The sequence below is a fragment of the Poecilia reticulata genome, chromosome 13, assembly GCF_904066995.2.
Source record: "Poecilia reticulata chromosome 13, P_reticulata-male-v2, whole genome shotgun sequence".
NCBI lineage: Eukaryota > Metazoa > Chordata > Actinopteri > Cyprinodontiformes > Poeciliidae > Poecilia > Poecilia reticulata.
The window spans coordinates 29,008,120-29,025,141 of NC_088842.1; the positions used below are offsets into that span (position 1 = coordinate 29,008,120).

Consider the following 17,022-nt stretch of genomic DNA (forward strand, 5'->3'; position numbering starts at 1 on the left):
ACATTATGTGTCAAAACCGAGAGACGAACGTTGCAATGTTTCCTTTAATTGCTTCATGAGGTTGAGGGCAGCATTCCTGGATCGGAGGTGAATTAATAGGCCATTGTGAATTAATAGGCCTCATTGTATCTATTCCTGCAGCAACAATGAGATTTTAATAAGACATACAGATTTTCTCCCCCCGCCCGCCTGACACATCTTTCAGAGAAGAAACCCAGATGTACACACAAAATAAGAAAGCAAGATAATGCATTTTTTATATTTATCTGAAGCAAGGGGAGATGGGAAGGGAAGAGTAGGAGGAGATGTGATCTGGAAAGACGAGGGCACGGGGCTGACGGATCGGAGAGGACGGCCATTGCCGCACAGAAAACGAGAAGCCAAATCTGTTGTGAAGGTTCCCCTGGGCTCGGCTGTGGAGGTCAGCGCCAGGCTGCGAGGGGACGATGGAGCAGGACGGCATCAGAAACACGTCCAACAGGAAGAAGGTGTAGCCAAGTCTAATCACCACTGCTACAAATACTCATGTTTTTTTTTCCAGACTTCCAGTTGTAGATTTGAGTTTCTTTCATTACTGTCCCACTTGCAGTTGTTATTTTTACCATCTGCAGATATTTTTTCCTTCATAATTTCTTTTCTGAACCTTAAAATACACGCAGCTCTTGCAGCTGAGGATAATGGTTAGCGGGCGGAAAGATCTGTTCTGTTTGAACTTTATCGTTTGTTTTGAAAATGTTTTCTTCTTAGGGCGTCCTTTAGTTTTCTAAGTGGGCACAAGATGAGAAAATGAGGCTCAAGAGTTCATTATTATCACTTACACCTAAATTACTTGTGTGATAAGATTTCAGACTTTATAATTTTCTTTTTTTTTCCCCTTCCCCTTTCATTAAAAAGCTATTTTCCAGCAGACATGAAAGCCCCGCCGCATCCTTAAAGGCATTTTCGGTTTCTCAAAGACAAAGCCCTGCATGAATCAAGAAATCTGTATTTTGTTATTAATGCATTTCACAGTCTGATTACTTCAAACTCGGCTCTAATTAGCTGGCTTGCTTATCTCTGTTCTGAAAATTAGATTCTATTAGTCATGTTGATTAAAGGCCACAATAAGACAACTGTTTGTTAATTTCTTCAGTCGCCAGTAGCAGTGGCTGAAATTCACAGATACTTAATAGCCTTTTAAAGGGATATTCAAACCTCAGTTTGTTTGAAAAAGTACAGCCAGTTCTGCTTTCATGGAGGCCACAAAGGCTTTTAAGATCCCTTTGTTTAGGCAGTTGTAAGTGAATGAAGAATTTGGTGACCCACCAATGCATCTTTAGAGGTTGTTGTTTGCCAAACAACCGTTTTTTTTCCCACTTAAAGTCTGTGTGAACCTTTTTAACTCAGGTTCAGACTATAGTGATATTGAGTCAGATTAAACTTTTCTCTCAACAGAAGCCATGAAGTCCTCAGATTGTTATCAGGCCCAATAAATACCTCACTTATTTCTGTCCTTTCTAGACAGTATTTTGAGGCCCCTGGCTTTCCTCCTGCCCACAAAGACATTTGAGATTATTTTGTAACTCGTCTCGTGGCAGTAGGTTTGGCAGATCGACTCAACTTGGCTTATTAATATGTGCTTTTTATAGCTTTTCCTTGATACTTTGCAGAATCTCAGATGAAGAACTTAATGCTTTTTGGATATCCCCACAGTTGGCCTCTTTACAACCACAAGCAGCACTGCAACCCAAATGCCACAATTGTTTCTCCATTTGCATCAAAAGATTTAATGGACGTGTCAGATTTAAAATATATACTTCTTAGCGTCTTTTAAGATTTGCTATGTTGGAAAACAGAAATCCTAATTGTGATGTAATGGGTGCTTGGTGTTTTTCCACAGGCTGGTATTAAAATGTTCTTGGTCCCCCTTTTTTGGATTCTGCTTTTGAATTTGACAATTTATTTAATCCAGAGTTCACACGAGAGGAGGACAACAAATGTGAGCGAATCTAAAGAATAAACTTCCAGTCAGCAGATTTTTAAGTAACTTCTGCATTTTTCTGTTACGTATAAAATCATTAGGATGGTTTTATTACCCGTCTAGACCGAGCGTGTCAGCGTGACACAGTCAAATTTGCAGAGCCGTAACTCTGCGCTGTCTTAAAAATTACAACGGTTTCTGAACGGGGAGACGCTGCGCTTTCCATCCACTATCAGGTTATTACGGTAATTTCACTCCCACCGTAGCAGGGAGTGAAGTTAATACGAGGGGAACTCTTAATAGATAAATAGTAAATTGCGAAAATAACTTCTGGATATTGAAAGTTCCAGTTGTTATGGATAAATGGGCGATATACATTTATTCACTGGACATTTAAAGAACTTCACACAATTAAAATAATCCAAAATATCCAGGTGGAGATTTGAAACTTGGGACTCAAAAGGGATAAAGGATGAGTTGTTAGGATTTGTTCTTTTGATTGTATTTAGAGATGGACACTTACAACATGCTGTAGCTTTGTTTGAGACTTTTATTTTGGAGTAAGAAAGGAAGTAGCTCTTGAGTTCCCTTGTTGTGTTGACAGATTTAGCTAATTAGGACTGTTTATCAGCTAAATCCAGCTAAATGATCGATTAAAAAGCCCCCACTGTTTTTTGGGGTTCAGTAGAACAATAAAAGAAGATATAAATATATGCATTATTAGGATATTACCCATGGCCTAACTGTTAGCTGCTAACGTAGCTAAGCGTAGCATCCCCTTTATAGCTTTGTAACAGTGCAAACAGTTTGAATTTTGTCCTCTCTAGTGAAAAATCTGAAACAACTGGACTTCATTAGGTTTTGCTTTCCCACAAATATCGGCAACATCTTTAGTCGTTTTGTTTTGAAGGACTCGTTGTGTCGTTTCATGTCGTTAGCTAGGTGTACCGTGACACTCCTACTGATAGGAGCCCAAATACTGTGAGAGAACGAGGCAACGCTCCATGTAAAGGAGTTCTACCTTCAATTACAGAGTATATTTTCCCTCAGTTTTTCCTGCTAAAATAATGATGCAGTTTGCACTGACACAGAGATGTGAGGCTGCTGCAGCCTCCTCACATCAACATCTGCACACAGACACTGCATACATGAGGAGCCCAGCCAGTCATCAAAGAATCCGTATCGCTCTCAAGCTGTTTGTTAGTCTTTTATTTTGCAGCCCCTCAGGCTCCATTCATGCCCACACAGTCACTCACTCACGCACACACACACACACACACACGCACGCATGCATGCATTCACTCATGCGGGCATTGCTGGTCATGGCAGAACCAGTGGTGAATCGCAGTTTGCAAGCCTTTCATTTCTACAGCAAATCAATTGAGCTTTGCAGAACTCAGCATTTGATGGAGGTTCACAAGTTAACTGATTATTGAATCGTGACATACTGTATTGAGGGTTGTTTGCCGTCTCGCTGCAATTGCCTCACTAAGGTGACCAATGAAAAATCTACTCAAGCTCAGCTTTTTCTATTGCTTTGTGCTCAGAAGTGCCTTCGAACCACAAAGGTCCCACACAGTCGGGTAAAGTCTGAACTTTGTATTTATAGTATTCCAGTTTTATTCCCCTTCTTGTTAATCCATCCATCCATACATCCATCCCTCTCTTCATCCATCCAGCCATTTTCATTAGTCCATCAATCCATTCTTCTGTCCATCCATCATCCATCCATCCATCCATTTTTCTGTCCATTTGTTCCTCAATCCATCCATCCATGCATCCATCTCTCCACCTCTTTTCATTCATCCATCCATCCAACCATTTTTATTGATATTCCATCCATCCATTTACTGATCCATCATCCTCCATCCATCCATCCATCATCCACATCATCCCATAAATACATACTTCCCTTTCTTCATCCATCCATTCATCTTTCCATCCCACTGTCCAACCATTCAACATTTTTATTAGTTCATTCATACGTCCTTCTAGCCATTATCCTTACATTCTTTCTTTTCTACATCCATCCATCCATCGATCCATCCATCCATCCATCCATCCATCCATCCATACATGCATCCAGAAAAATATAAAAATATATATATTTCTAGTAAACTGTAATAATTAGCTTTTAAGAAGGTAAAACAAAGAACAGAGAACTTTACTGTTGTGGGTGTCAGAATGTGTCTAAGGTTTTGAGCATGAAACAGGTGAAGGAACTCGTTTCTGATTTCATTTTAAACCGTCCTGATCTGGATCTTGTGATATTTCCTGTAGCAATACGTTAATTACGCTCCCTGCCCCTGTCATTTAAGAGCCTCGTTGGAAGCACAGCTCAAGTGCCTGATTTGTGACCATTGTTAGCATGAGGCCTAATTTTGTTTTCTCTCTGTAATCTCATCCTGTTTTTCTCTCACTTCAGTAAATGGAGCGCCATATTGTTTTTAATGTCCTCGCACAGCAGCGCCTCTCGGAGTCTCTCTCTCTCTCCCTGTGACCCAGGAGCGATGACAGAATATCTCTGCAGCCGCCGTCCTCATTGTCACCACAGTCAGGCTGGAGAACTATTCAGCGCTATCGCAATTGTAACTCTTCTTAAGCCGAGTCCATTCAGGGCAGCCGATGAAGCCGATCGGGTGGAAGGCGACGGGAAGCGGCTAATTGTCCTGAAAGTGGAGACCTCTTTTGAGCCTGCGGGCGCTGTGAAAAGTCGGCCCGGATAATAGAGTGGACGGGTTCCCGTGCTCGTGATCTGTGACCTTAAAGTGGGCTGGCCTGATCAAAAGGACACGGGCGAGTCTGAGCGCAGCAGAGATAGTGAACCATAAAGGCAAACACCTTTAGGCAGGAGGAATGGGCAGTCTTCAATAAAAGCCCGGCATTTGGTGGAGTCTGTATTTATCGCTTGATCAGCTGCCTCTTCTGACAGCTCCCTTGAGTTTTAAGTTCAGCCATGTGAGCTGGGCTGCAGATGAGAAAGACGACCCCCTCTTTTCCTTTCCTGTCTGTTTTGTATTCCTCATGCCGGAACAGCCTGTCTTCCAGCATCAGCTATATCTTACCTGTTAGGACCTGGTGGGATTCCCTGTCCTCATAATTTTGTTAGGACTTGATGGATGACATCTGAAATACAGCGCTGTCAAATATTCCTGGTATTTATCTCACCCCCACATGCAGGGTTGTTCACCACTCCACATTTTTTTTATGTCTTGAAGAGATTTTTTTCTCTCTGTGTGTTTCTTTTTGTGGCTTGGAGTAATTCCCTCTTTTTATGTGGTCTGCATCATTGCCTTTTTTCTTTTTTTTTACTTTATTCTTTTCGACAGGCTGAACGGCTCGCTACCCAGCAACGTGGAGATCAAAAACAACACCCTGTTCTTCAAGGGGCCCGTGACCTACGACCTGGCCGGAACCTACGTCTGTGTCGCCATCAACGGCATCGGGACGCGCACCGGAGTCGTGGACGTCAACATCACCGGTAGGAGAAAACACGGCTCCCGTTTCCGCTCGCGCTCTCTCTGTTCGATAACTCTGGCATGGCTTGATCAATACAGTATCCATCAGACAGCAACACACAGTGCTTTACAAAATAAAACATTTTTATTCACTCTGATACCTAAACCAGAGGTTCCAAACTCAAATGAACTGGGAGCCACTGTGGTCATCAGAAGTCCACTTTAGTTTCATATTGGCATAAAAATCTAATATTTCTGAAAATATAGGCAAACTGAATAGTAACAACACAAAACTGCAAATTATGCACAAACATTTTTCCTCCTCGTTAAATAAATTAATTGAACTAAACTGACAATTAAACAAACTGGTCTTTTCTTTTTGTCCAACAATATGACATCACTTCTACAATTTGCTTTATAATGATCAAAAATAAGTAAATATATTATTCTTACCCTTCTATCACTGAGCTAACAATGCCAGTCCCTCACTATAGTTGGGCTTTTTGCTCACATTTTCTTAATGCTACAACAAAAATACATTTTAATCATCCTGCTTCTTTCCAATCTGCTTGTACTGTACAATTAAAAATCATTTTATGTGATAACATTTTGAATCAAGTGACTGCAACTTAAGGGCCACATTAAATTAAGTTAAACTTTTTGGCCCACATGCAAAACTCTTATTTGTATCAGAAAGCGAGTTCTGCCAATTACTGTGAACAGGCCACATCAAGAAAAACGTTGGCGCGGCGTCGCCTTGCTGTGGGAACGACCAGAACGTTGGTCAGAAGGGCTGTGAAGAAAAGCTGCTGCAGAGGTTGATGTTACAACTAACAGAAACATTCATCAAAGCATGTAATGTCTGAGGATGGCCCACTCAAAGTCTTGACGTAAATCTAATTGGGGAGCAGTGGGGTTAAAAGGAGTAAATACTAATGCAAGCCACACTTAACAGATTTTTGTTTTTGCAACGGTAAATGAAAACCAGGTTTTCTTTAATTACGCATTACTTTGTGTTGATCTATTAAAAGAAATCCCCTCAAAATACACTGTGGTCTGCGGTGGCAAAATGGGCGAGAAAAACACCGAGACGCAGGAATACTTCTGCAAGGCATTGCAGCTGCACACACGAACAGACCAGTTGATTGTCACAAATCATCTGTGCGTCTCGGTGTCTGAGTATCAGAGTTCCACACAGCTTGTTAGAACAACTCCCATCACACATCCAAACACGTGTGGGAGCAACGAACACAGGTCTATTATCAGCGCCCAGAATAAACCCACAGGAAATTGGGGGGTTTTTAGGTGAGGGCACTGTATTGATCATAACTTGCTCAAACTGCTCGTGCCTCTTCTGCTTCTTTTGTCTCTTCTGGGGGGAAAACAAAATGCTGAGCAAAACTGATTCAGTTTTCTACCCTTCCACATAATTGCAGGCACACATACTCTGTGGTTCCTCGTGGTTCTAACCCTTAGGAGACGGACAAAGCCTCTGCTATCCATTACAAACCAGATCCCGCTATACATCCTAAAGATGAGGGGATCTTCCTCTGATTGGTAGCAGCTGTGTGCGTGGCTCTGGGGGACTGTTTCAGTTTTGGTCTGGTTGGACTGGAAGGACTTTTCTCTCTCTCTCTCTCTCTCTCTCTCTCTCTCTCTCTCTCTCTCTCTCTCTCTCTCTCTAAGCTGCTTGGTTTCAGGGAATCTGGCGTGTTCTAACTTGCATTGCTTTGCATGTTAACTCGTGTCTCTGGAATTGCTGTGCTTGGTGTGAAATGAACAGCTGTTCCTTACAGTGGCATTTGCTTCTGCATCCTCTCTTTCCATGTCTTATTTCTCTTGCAGCAATAAGGCTCAGGAATAAAAAGAAAAAAACAAGTCGACAGATGTGGCGACATTGTTTGCAGAGTGTAATAATATATATATCAGAAACTCTTAAAGAACCTTTAGAAACTCTGAATCAATGTGGACCAGCTTGCATCGGGTGTTTAGCATAAAGAACTGCACAAAGCAAATGCACCAAAGTAATTTTTCCATTTCTCCTTTTTCATTGATCGCTTAAATTAACAAACCACAATGCTGCGGTCCCAGTAGTCTTTGCTTATTCTCCTCATTTGTCTGCATAATTTTTATTGTGTGAGCAAAGTGAACAATGCGTGGGTACATGATTGGAGTGTGCTCAGTTTCAGTTTGTCTAGTTTAAAAAAAAAAAAAAAAGACAACGTATTTTAGGTTTGCAACTGTTTAAAGGCTTGCAGATTTCTTAAGCAGCAGGTGAAACAAAATGAATAATGAATCTGTGAAATCACTCCTTGTTTCTTAGCAGGAGGAAACAACAGTGGCAACTTTCTGTGATGAACAATCTCAGGTAGTGAATTGCACATAATTAGGAACCATAAAACGGTGCATTAGGATCCCTTTTCCTGCAACCTTTAGGTTTCTTCAAAGTACAAAACAACAAAAGACATTTCTTCAGAGCTACTTGTTGAGGCTTGTCGTCCTTAACTTCATAAAATCAGTGGAAGATTTGCATAATTGTTGCCAGAGGCTTGTTTGACTTGTTGTCAAACAAATACTGAGCAACAAATGCACTCTGTCAGGATCAGGCTGCACCCAAATGGTGTGGCTTTTAAAGAGGCAGGAGCCAAACTGGACAGTGTGCTACAGTTCCAATTATTACTACATAACCTTTAGCTACACGAAGTTCCTAAATTAGCAAATAAAACGCTGTTATAATCATTTTTACTCAAGCTCACATTCACAACTTTAAGACAGCCACGCACTCGGGGAGATAACTTTCATCTAGGCCACACCTCCTTTTGGAAATATCCCAAAAAGGGGTGTGGCCTTCACAATTGAATCTGCGAGATTCAGTGTCATTTTAATATATCATTTCATATGTTTCAGCATGTCATATTTTTAGTCTGACAGTCTGAAGGCTGCTTTTATTTCCACTACAAAAAAAAGAAAGCTCCATCCTTGATATGTGGAATTACATTCACTGCGAAACCTGTCCTGAATATTAAACATCACACAGCACCTGGTCGTCTTTTTGTACCCTCTGAAGTAATAAGCTGGCTGGAAACAAGCTCCAAGTGTTGTTCTATACTGTTACATGGCCAGGAGCACTGAATTTCCCAAAGGGTGCCTTACAAGCCTTAAAAGCACGTTGCCGGTTCCCATAGTAACACTGTCAAGTTAAGGCGAGAACAGCCAGCCTCTCCTCCTAATGCACAGTTCAGAGGCTCAGCTCCAGCGTGGCGCCCCGTCAAATTGCAGAGCAGCTCAAAAATGGCTGTGGATGATCTGAAGCGGCAGAGTTCAGCGCTTTTGATTCAAACTGACTGGGGCAGTGCAGTTTTATCTTTATGCTGGTGCAGAATAAATCCCTTTATGCAGTCATATTTAATAAATTTGAATATTTCATCAAAGTTCATTTATTCCAGTAACTCTGTTCACAAAAGGAAACATATTAAATAGATTTATTACACAGGATGATGTTTTGAAACATTTATTTGTGTTAATTATGATGATTTTTTTTTTGTGCTTACCACTAATGAACACATGAAATTCAAGATGAGAAAAGAACAGATATTTATTTTCGTTTTTAACCTTTCCATCCAAAAGTCAAAACCACACATTGCTGAAAAAACAAATGGAAAATAAAACAAAGAAACAACAATTCACAGAAATAGATAAACAATATTTATATTCCTGTCGATGTGCAGACTGAAAAAATGTAGGTGGAAGCATAAGTTGTTTTTATCTTCATTTTTTATATATAAAGCATTATGGAAATGAAAACAGCACAATCTTTTCTGTATATTTTTCTAAAACTTAACTCCAAGAAACTCGAGCTAAACCTTGTTGTATTTGTTTAGAAAATTATTTTTATACAATATTTTTTTTAATTTAAAAACAGTTTTAACTCATTACAATTATTTTCACATATGAATCTCATTAATCGAAGTACAATTGTTTCTAATATTTGTCCTGACTTTTAATTAAAGTGAAAAATCTAAACTTGATTTAAATTTGGCTGATACCTGCTTAAGGGTTGTTATTGTCAGTAAATCTCATCTAAGCACTTATTCAGTTATTTCTTAAATATGACTGCAGGTTTCATTCCTGTGCCTTTTGTGCTTAATGTGAATTTTCTTCAAATCGGTTTGAAGAAACCGAATGAATGAAGATCCGTTTCAGGCAAAATTCAGGTTTAACAAAATACTTTCTACTGAAATTCAACAGACTTGTGCCAACTTGACATGTGCTGCGTATAATTGGAGCTGAACAAACTGCTGATGAGTCATTAACCTGCAGGCTGACATGGTGTTGCAGTCTGCACACAGTGAGGTCTAGGTATCGCCACCCAACTGCCCTTTGCAGCGCAGGAAGGTGACGAGGCAGCAGCCTCCATGCATTTGTTCAATAATTCAAGGAGCTGGAGGGTTGGAAAACATAAAACACGCATTTTTCTTCTTGTTAAAGTCTAATTTTAATGTTTTTGAGACTTAGAGGCTCTCGACGGAGTTGTTTGAGAATCAATAACTCAGCCAGATGGTCTCTTTAGCCTCCAGTCAACTTTAACAAAGTAACGACAAAAAGTGAAGCCCGAGCACTCAAGATTCAAAACTTCCCTCCAGCTCGACTTTTCGCTGGGATGTGCATGATTTTGGTGGCGGCTCTTTTTTTTTTATTATTATTTATTTTTTTTTTTGTTTTCATTTCCAAGTTAATTTTTTAGATTGACAGGGTAATGCGCGGCACACCTGTCGGTTAGCCAGCCCCCGCCACCTGTGTCAGGGAGATAAAATGTCCTTGACAACTTGTTTGTATGGGAGGAAAAAAAGCTATTTTCTCACTGTGGGATGCAGCGCTGATGGAGCTCTTAAAGGAAAGCGCATTTTAATCAAGCTTCTTTTACTGACGGATTTGCAGGTGCTGCGGCGCCGCAGATATCGGCGGGGGCCACGGCGGGCCTTGTTTCAATTAGCTCAGGGATGGCGCTCGCAGCTCGGATGGCGGCGACAATAGTAAGTCGCGCGGGTGACGGCGGCTTTCCACGAACGACACGTGTTCTGCAGATACGGTGTCAGAATCTAATGAAGCACTTCTCGGTTTTTAATCTGTCCCCGCTCTCAGGGAAGAAAAGGCGGAAGAGGGAGGCGTCATGTGATGCTTCCCGCCTCATTTTCATGCAGTTCAGAAATCTCCAGAGATAAAGTTGACGAGTCGTCAGAAATGATCAATCAGCTAATTACCAACAGGCTTCAGAGGCCGCACTGAAAAGTAAAGACAATTAAACCAGCGCCACTACGGAGGTTGTTTTTTTGACCAATCACTCTGCAGCGTTTCAAAGCGTCTAATAGGAATGCCAGTCAAGCAGGCGGAGGAAGCCGCAGGAAGAGGGGCTGAGTGAAGCGGTTAGACCTCAGAGATCGTCCTCCAGCTCACCAGAGCTGAATCAGTCTTTCATTAGGATAATCAGCTTTCCACCACCGCGCTCTGTTTTTTGTTTTTTGTGTTTGAAACAAATCAATGCCGCCACCTTAAATTTCTTCCCAGCTCATAATGCGGCGTGATGAATGGCCGTTTTGTCGGGACGGCCTTACAATTATGTCATTATCGCCTCTGAGAAAGCAGATGTGTGGTTTGGTTTTTCCTTAATTCTTGGCAGTTAACAGTAAATTGACATGTGGGAAAGTTTTTGCTTTCCGTATTCTTGGATATATTTGTTTACCAAGTTTGAGATTTATGCTCTCGCACATAAGAGCCGGTTTGTGTGAGAAAACCGTACGAAGACGGCGCATTTATTCAGGATCAGCTGGAAGGATGTGGGATCTGTCAGGGGGCATCATGTTTGTGAACCTTTCAGAGATCAACCCCTCCGCCCCCCAACACTCATGGATCAGCTGTACTTCTCCATTTGTGTCAGTTGTGCTGCAGGGCCTCACCACACGGGTTAGACTGGATGGAGCGCTCTCGTAAGTTTAGAGAGAAGGCAGGAGGACGGACGCCTCGGAAAACACAGGACTATCGTTGCCAGCTTCTGCTCACGCCTGCCTGAACAAGCAACAGTCAGCTTCTGTTTGGGGAAAATCAAGTTACCAGAGAAAATGGTAAAAAAAATAAAAAATAAAACCTCCGACATGTGGTGAAAATGAACCAAATAAGTCGGGAAACGTTCTGTGGAAATATAAATAAAACACGTGATCGCATGAGATGCTCCAGCGAATCTGATTTTTTTCGAATTTAGCCGAGTAGCGAAAGATGGAAGGCAGAAATAAGCTCCGAGGCAAACAGCATCTGGGAGCGGAGCAGAGGTGGAAAAGAGGGCAGAAGGCTGTTTACATGACTTTACGTAACAGCCTGTGTCAACCGCCGCTGCTTGCTGGATGTCGCTTTCTCCATCCTTTAATTCCTACATTTCACTGATATTAAGGGGATAAAGCACAGAGATGATGAGAGGGGGTGAAAAACAAACACACACAAAAAAAAGGAATTACCTAGAAGATAAACTCGCACTAAAATCTGTGATGGAGACAAATGGCGCAAATGTAGAACAGTAACTGTATCCAAATGCTTAAAATGTCACGTCTCAGTGTAAATATCACATCCAGAAATGGTGTGATGAAGCAACAACAGGAGAAAATGGTGATGCTAAAAAAGCACCTGTCATAAATCCTCCAGATATTCACGCTGTCGCTGTGAAGGTTCATTTTAGGGATTTGACTGATAAAATCTGATCAAATCTGGTCCATCAGATAAAGATTTTATCATACTGGATGCAGCATCCCTGACATCTAACGTGCTGCTGCAAGCCCCCAGAACGACTTGAGGGCACTCCTGCATCGATTCTTCAAGTTGCTAAAACTCTACTCTGGTAGCAGAACGCAACTTCCCCTAACAATATTATCATTTTGAATCACAGAAAACTTATATTCAAGAGTTTCTGCAGAAGAAAACGTCTCACTGTAAAACAATCTGATCACTTTGGCCTTTAGCTTATCAATTCAATTTGAGAAGCTACATTTGATGTAGATATTTTAAATTTTAGTGTAAAGTTGAATACTTGGAGGAGCTGCACCGATCCCAGGCTTAAATGACAGAAAGGTTAGCCTAGCTGCTTGTTAAATACTTTGCAAACCTAAGGAGTTATATCACAGTTGTTGCAGGAAAACCATAGAAAGTCCAGTTAGGATTTTGCCACAAGTTGTCACCAAAGTTGAACTTTCAGGCTTATGTGCAAGAAAACACAGTAAAACATGGTGGTGGTGGTATCATGATGTGGGAATGTTTTGTTTTTGTTCCATACCGGAGTGTATGCACATCCTTAACAAATGTTAAAAAGTCTTAAACTCATGGATGTAAAATGAAGCTCTTAAAATGTCTTTAGTTTTAAGAAATGTAAATTGGTCTTAAATATGCAAATCAAAGGTTTTACATGCTTTGGTGACGATTCGATCTTATGTTTTGCTTTTGCTTGTGAGACTTTTCGGTCGGGCAAAAGTTTGACTCACACACAGACATTTTTGTTGCTGTTATACTCACGCTAGCTAGCTAGCTTTTTTTTTGCAGCTATCGTGGGTAAGGACAAATGTCACCGTTTGGCTGGATGTTGTTCATTTTTGCCAGTGGCTCACTTCTGTTGTCAGCCCATATGAGTCAGCAGGGCTCCTCTATTTATAGTTTTTAAAGTCTTAAATTTAATTCAGGCTAGCATTAAAAAGGTCTTTAAAAGTCTTAAATTTGACTTGATGAAACCTGCAGATACCCAGCACCTTGTTTTACACGTTTAATTTGCTATTTGAATTACTTTCACACTGTGTGTTGACTTATCCCATAAAATCCCAGCAACCAACCATGGAGTTTGAGGTTGGCAGACCTGTTAGACCCTTTACCACAGGTCTGCGTAGATTTTGCTACGGTCTATGTTGCCTGTCTCAAAGTGACGTCACATCCATCTCTCTGTGTTATAAAGACAACGGCAAGAAGATCCTTGAATGGAACAAGTAACGCACCATATATTACTGACATCTAACAGCGGTGCTTCTCTGTTCAGCCATTTGTCTCTTTCTGTTCCCAAACAGAGATGAGAGACGTTACGATGTCAGCTTTGCACAGGGTTCCCTTTGCAATGTGAAATTTGTTTGTCTTTCCCTGTCATCCGTCTCAATCTGCGCTCTATACCATATTGCGGCGTCGCCGTCTCACATCGCCGCCTGCATTATTCATAGACCCAAAGGCCACATGTGTGTCTTGTGTGTTATTACACTCTCATTTGAAGCTGAGCAGACATTTGAGGACCCCCCCCGCCCCACACACACACACGCCTCCACCTCCTCCTGCGTGTTTCTCATCACCCTTGAACTTTCTGCTTTGACATCTACAAACCTGCAGGCTTTCGCATCTTTAGGATGATGAAGCGACTTCCTCGCCCCCACGTCTTCGGCTGCTGGCGCGGGGGTTGCCTGCGTCTCAGATCCTGCCAAGATCACACCTCATTATCCAAATGAGACATTAGCACGGACTGCTCCCGTTGCTCGGGTAGCGCAGGCCGGCCCTTGAACCCTACGCGGCGTTGTTCCGTGCCAGAGTAAGCGCTGCGTAAAATGGAGGAGAGGGATGCTCCCTTTTTCTCCGGAACGGACGGGTTTTATTTCACCGTTTGGAGAAGAAGAAGACGCAACGGCCTGACTGGACACTTGAAATGCAAATGTCACCGGGGAGAGAGAGCATGTGAGAGAAGAGCAGCTGAGATCGAAGTGATTTATCTTAACATTTGTTTCTGCATGGCTTGCCGTTTCTGCTCTCCGGAGGATATGCAGAGGAGAGGGATGTGGCAGACAGATGGAGCGGCGGGGGGGGGATTGGCTGAGCCCCCTTCGGCCCATCTCACCTCCTCTTCCTCATCCTCCTTCCTCCTCCTCCTCGCTGTCCAGCCGTGTGGTGTTGGATCTGTCACGCCTCCCTGAGAGCCTGATGAAGTAGGTCACATGCTGTCCCAGAGTCTGACCGCTGGCTCCAAAGCTGCTCGCCGATTCGCTCGTTACGTTCCCAACGTAACAACCGGGCAGCAGAAATAAAAAAATATATACATAAAAACAATTAGTGAAGAAGTTGAGAGCAGGACAGTTACGGTAAACAAACGGAGCCCTGACCTTTTCCGGCTCAACGCATCCTAATGTGCGGATCCGTTTGCTGCGAGCCGCTGACCCAATAACAGCCTTTCCGCTCGGCTTTGGAGCCGCATGCAGCCCGGCAATAAAGGGAGAGACGGTTTAATAATGCTGCGTTATGAGCAAACATGTTTTTAAAGGAGCACTGGTGTTAAGATGCTGCTGTAAATATTCATCGCTCATTAAAAGTGCATTTAAAGTGATTAGAAAAAGGCCCCTGTAGCACAAAGTGATTATCTACAAGAGCTCAGAAAAAAAAGAAAAAAAAAACACACAAAGAAGCGTTTCCAACCTTAATGTGGCGTTTGTGTTTACGATACCCCGGCTTTGTGAAAATGGCTGTAACTTTGTTTATTCCTGCTGTGAATCAGCACATTGTGTGTTCTGACCATCGGTGAAGAGCAGAGAGAGCAAAATGTCTCCAGAAGTATTCACACACTTCACATTTTATCACGTCACAACCACAAACGTATCGAGTTATCAGGTATCACACAAACACAAAGAGGGGAAATTACACCCCGTCCATCTTCACTGTAACTCTGCAGCTTCCCTCCATGTTTCTCAGCAGGTGAAGTGTGTTCTGATTGGTTAGTTCTCCTTTTGGTCTCACCTGATTAAACCAACAACCTAAATTCATGTCTGCCACAGATTTATTAATCTGTATCGAGTCAGAGCTACGGATCTCTGCAGCAAGATTATTTCAACAAATTTGCCGATTTTCTGTGGAACGTGACCACAAATTGATCTGACTCAAGATTTTTTTGTTGAGCATATTTAAAATATTTGAAAGGTGCAAAGCAGCTGATTCTGAGGCGGTATGGTTATTTTTTCTTACCACTGATTGGCTGCAACCCCTTCAGTGGAGATGAGGATTGTAGATGTTGGCTTCAGGCTAATCCCAAGACAGTTTCCACTGTGTGTATTAATGCCTAATGAATTTTGTGCTTGAACTTTTGAAACAGGCAGATTAATTGCTGCGTACAAAGCTAGTTAACATGGTCACACATGGTGGCAGATAAACGGTTTTCCTGCAACTGCAAGATGTTTCTCAGCCGTTAGTACAGCTGCAGCGTACACAAGCGTGATTGACAGCGCTCGGACACTCCCTCTGATTCTGATTGGTTGTTTCGGTGAATTTCTGTAGATGGCAGTAGGACCACAGGGTGGAGGTAAAAGAGCACATATGTCAATACTGTCAGGACATGTTTAAGAAACATATAAAAGAAAACATATACTACCTACTTCAGTTATGTATTTTACATTTTTTCAGACACTTACCTAAAACATGAAATTTTTCATGTGTGATTATGTTCAATTTCACATAAAGCAACAATAAAATACGTAGAGTTTTGTAGCTGAAACACGACGACATGTGAACGAGTTTAAGGGTTTCCTTCCGTCTACGCGGCGCCGGAAGAGCAGTTTCGACAGAACTCACGCAGCACCCTGCTGTGTTCCTGCGACAGGATCGATCCTGCAGGTTGCCGCATGTTCACACATGCGGAGCAGAGATGATGTCACCGGTGTTTTGATGAGAGCGTTTCGCTGCGTTATCTCCTCCAGCACGCCCCCTCTTCCCACTTCTGATCCACTGGCCGTTTGGAAGAAAGAAACTCAATTTGAGTTATGGGTTTGAAGGTTTTAGTGCAGCAAGTGGCATTTACCTGCTGCGTATGAGGTGGGCTCTGCTCCGTAAGTGATAGTGAAATGAGAAGTATTTTTGACAAATGGCGAGGAAAGGAAGCGTGGATGTGGAAGAAAGAAATCAGTGGCGAGATTTGCCTCAGCTGCAGCTCCCCATGAAGCATGTTTAATTCCCGTCAGTGACGAGCTTTTATTCGTTGTGGCAGAATTACATTTCCATGACTTCACAACTACTGGCAAATTCAGACAGGGGAAGTAATGAGGATCTCTGGATCCACTGAATTAATGCGTCTTCTCCGATTGTCCCCGTCGTCATTCGCTCATTATGCCACTCTTTATTTGCCGTTGTCACCGTCGCCGACTTCTCCAAAGCGCCCCTCTCCATCTTCCTTTTTCCCGCCTGTCAACACTCCCCAACTTCTTCCTGCATTTCCTTTTGATCCTCTGTTGTCTGCTGCTTGTTCCTCGATTAGTCACATTATTGCACCACTCCCTGCACCGCGCTTTGAAATCCTTTTCATTTTCCCAGCCTCTGTCATAACCTTGTCCAAGAGATTGTTGCTAAGTCTCAGGAATGTTCAGCTCCTTCTGTTTCGCCTTTTTGTCGTGTGCAGACACGACTGCAGCACACCTAGAAACCTGCAGGACAGAGTTGGGAAACAGCTCCTTTCTCGCTCTAAAAGGCCCTTCTGCGTCAGACGCTCCTTTCCTTCAGCATCTTTGAACATTCGGCACTCCTGCTGTTTGTTTTATGCTGTGGCTTCCACTGAAATAAAAACCC

General features: G+C 42.3%; 1 protein-coding gene across 6 annotated transcripts in view; it reads left to right on the top strand.

Annotated features, from left to right (window-relative positions):
- The window catches only part of nectin1b (nectin cell adhesion molecule 1b), a 229,170-nt gene that overhangs the window by 88,106 nt on the left and 124,042 nt on the right, over window positions 1–17,022 (top strand). For all 6 annotated transcript variants that reach the window (XM_081614636.1, XM_008426427.3, XM_081614638.1 and 3 more), the window contains exon 5: window positions 5,290–5,441. In XM_081614636.1, coding sequence (XP_081470762.1) covers window positions 5,290–5,441 — 152 coding nt within the window. The remainder of the gene's footprint in view (window positions 1–5,289; window positions 5,442–17,022) is intronic.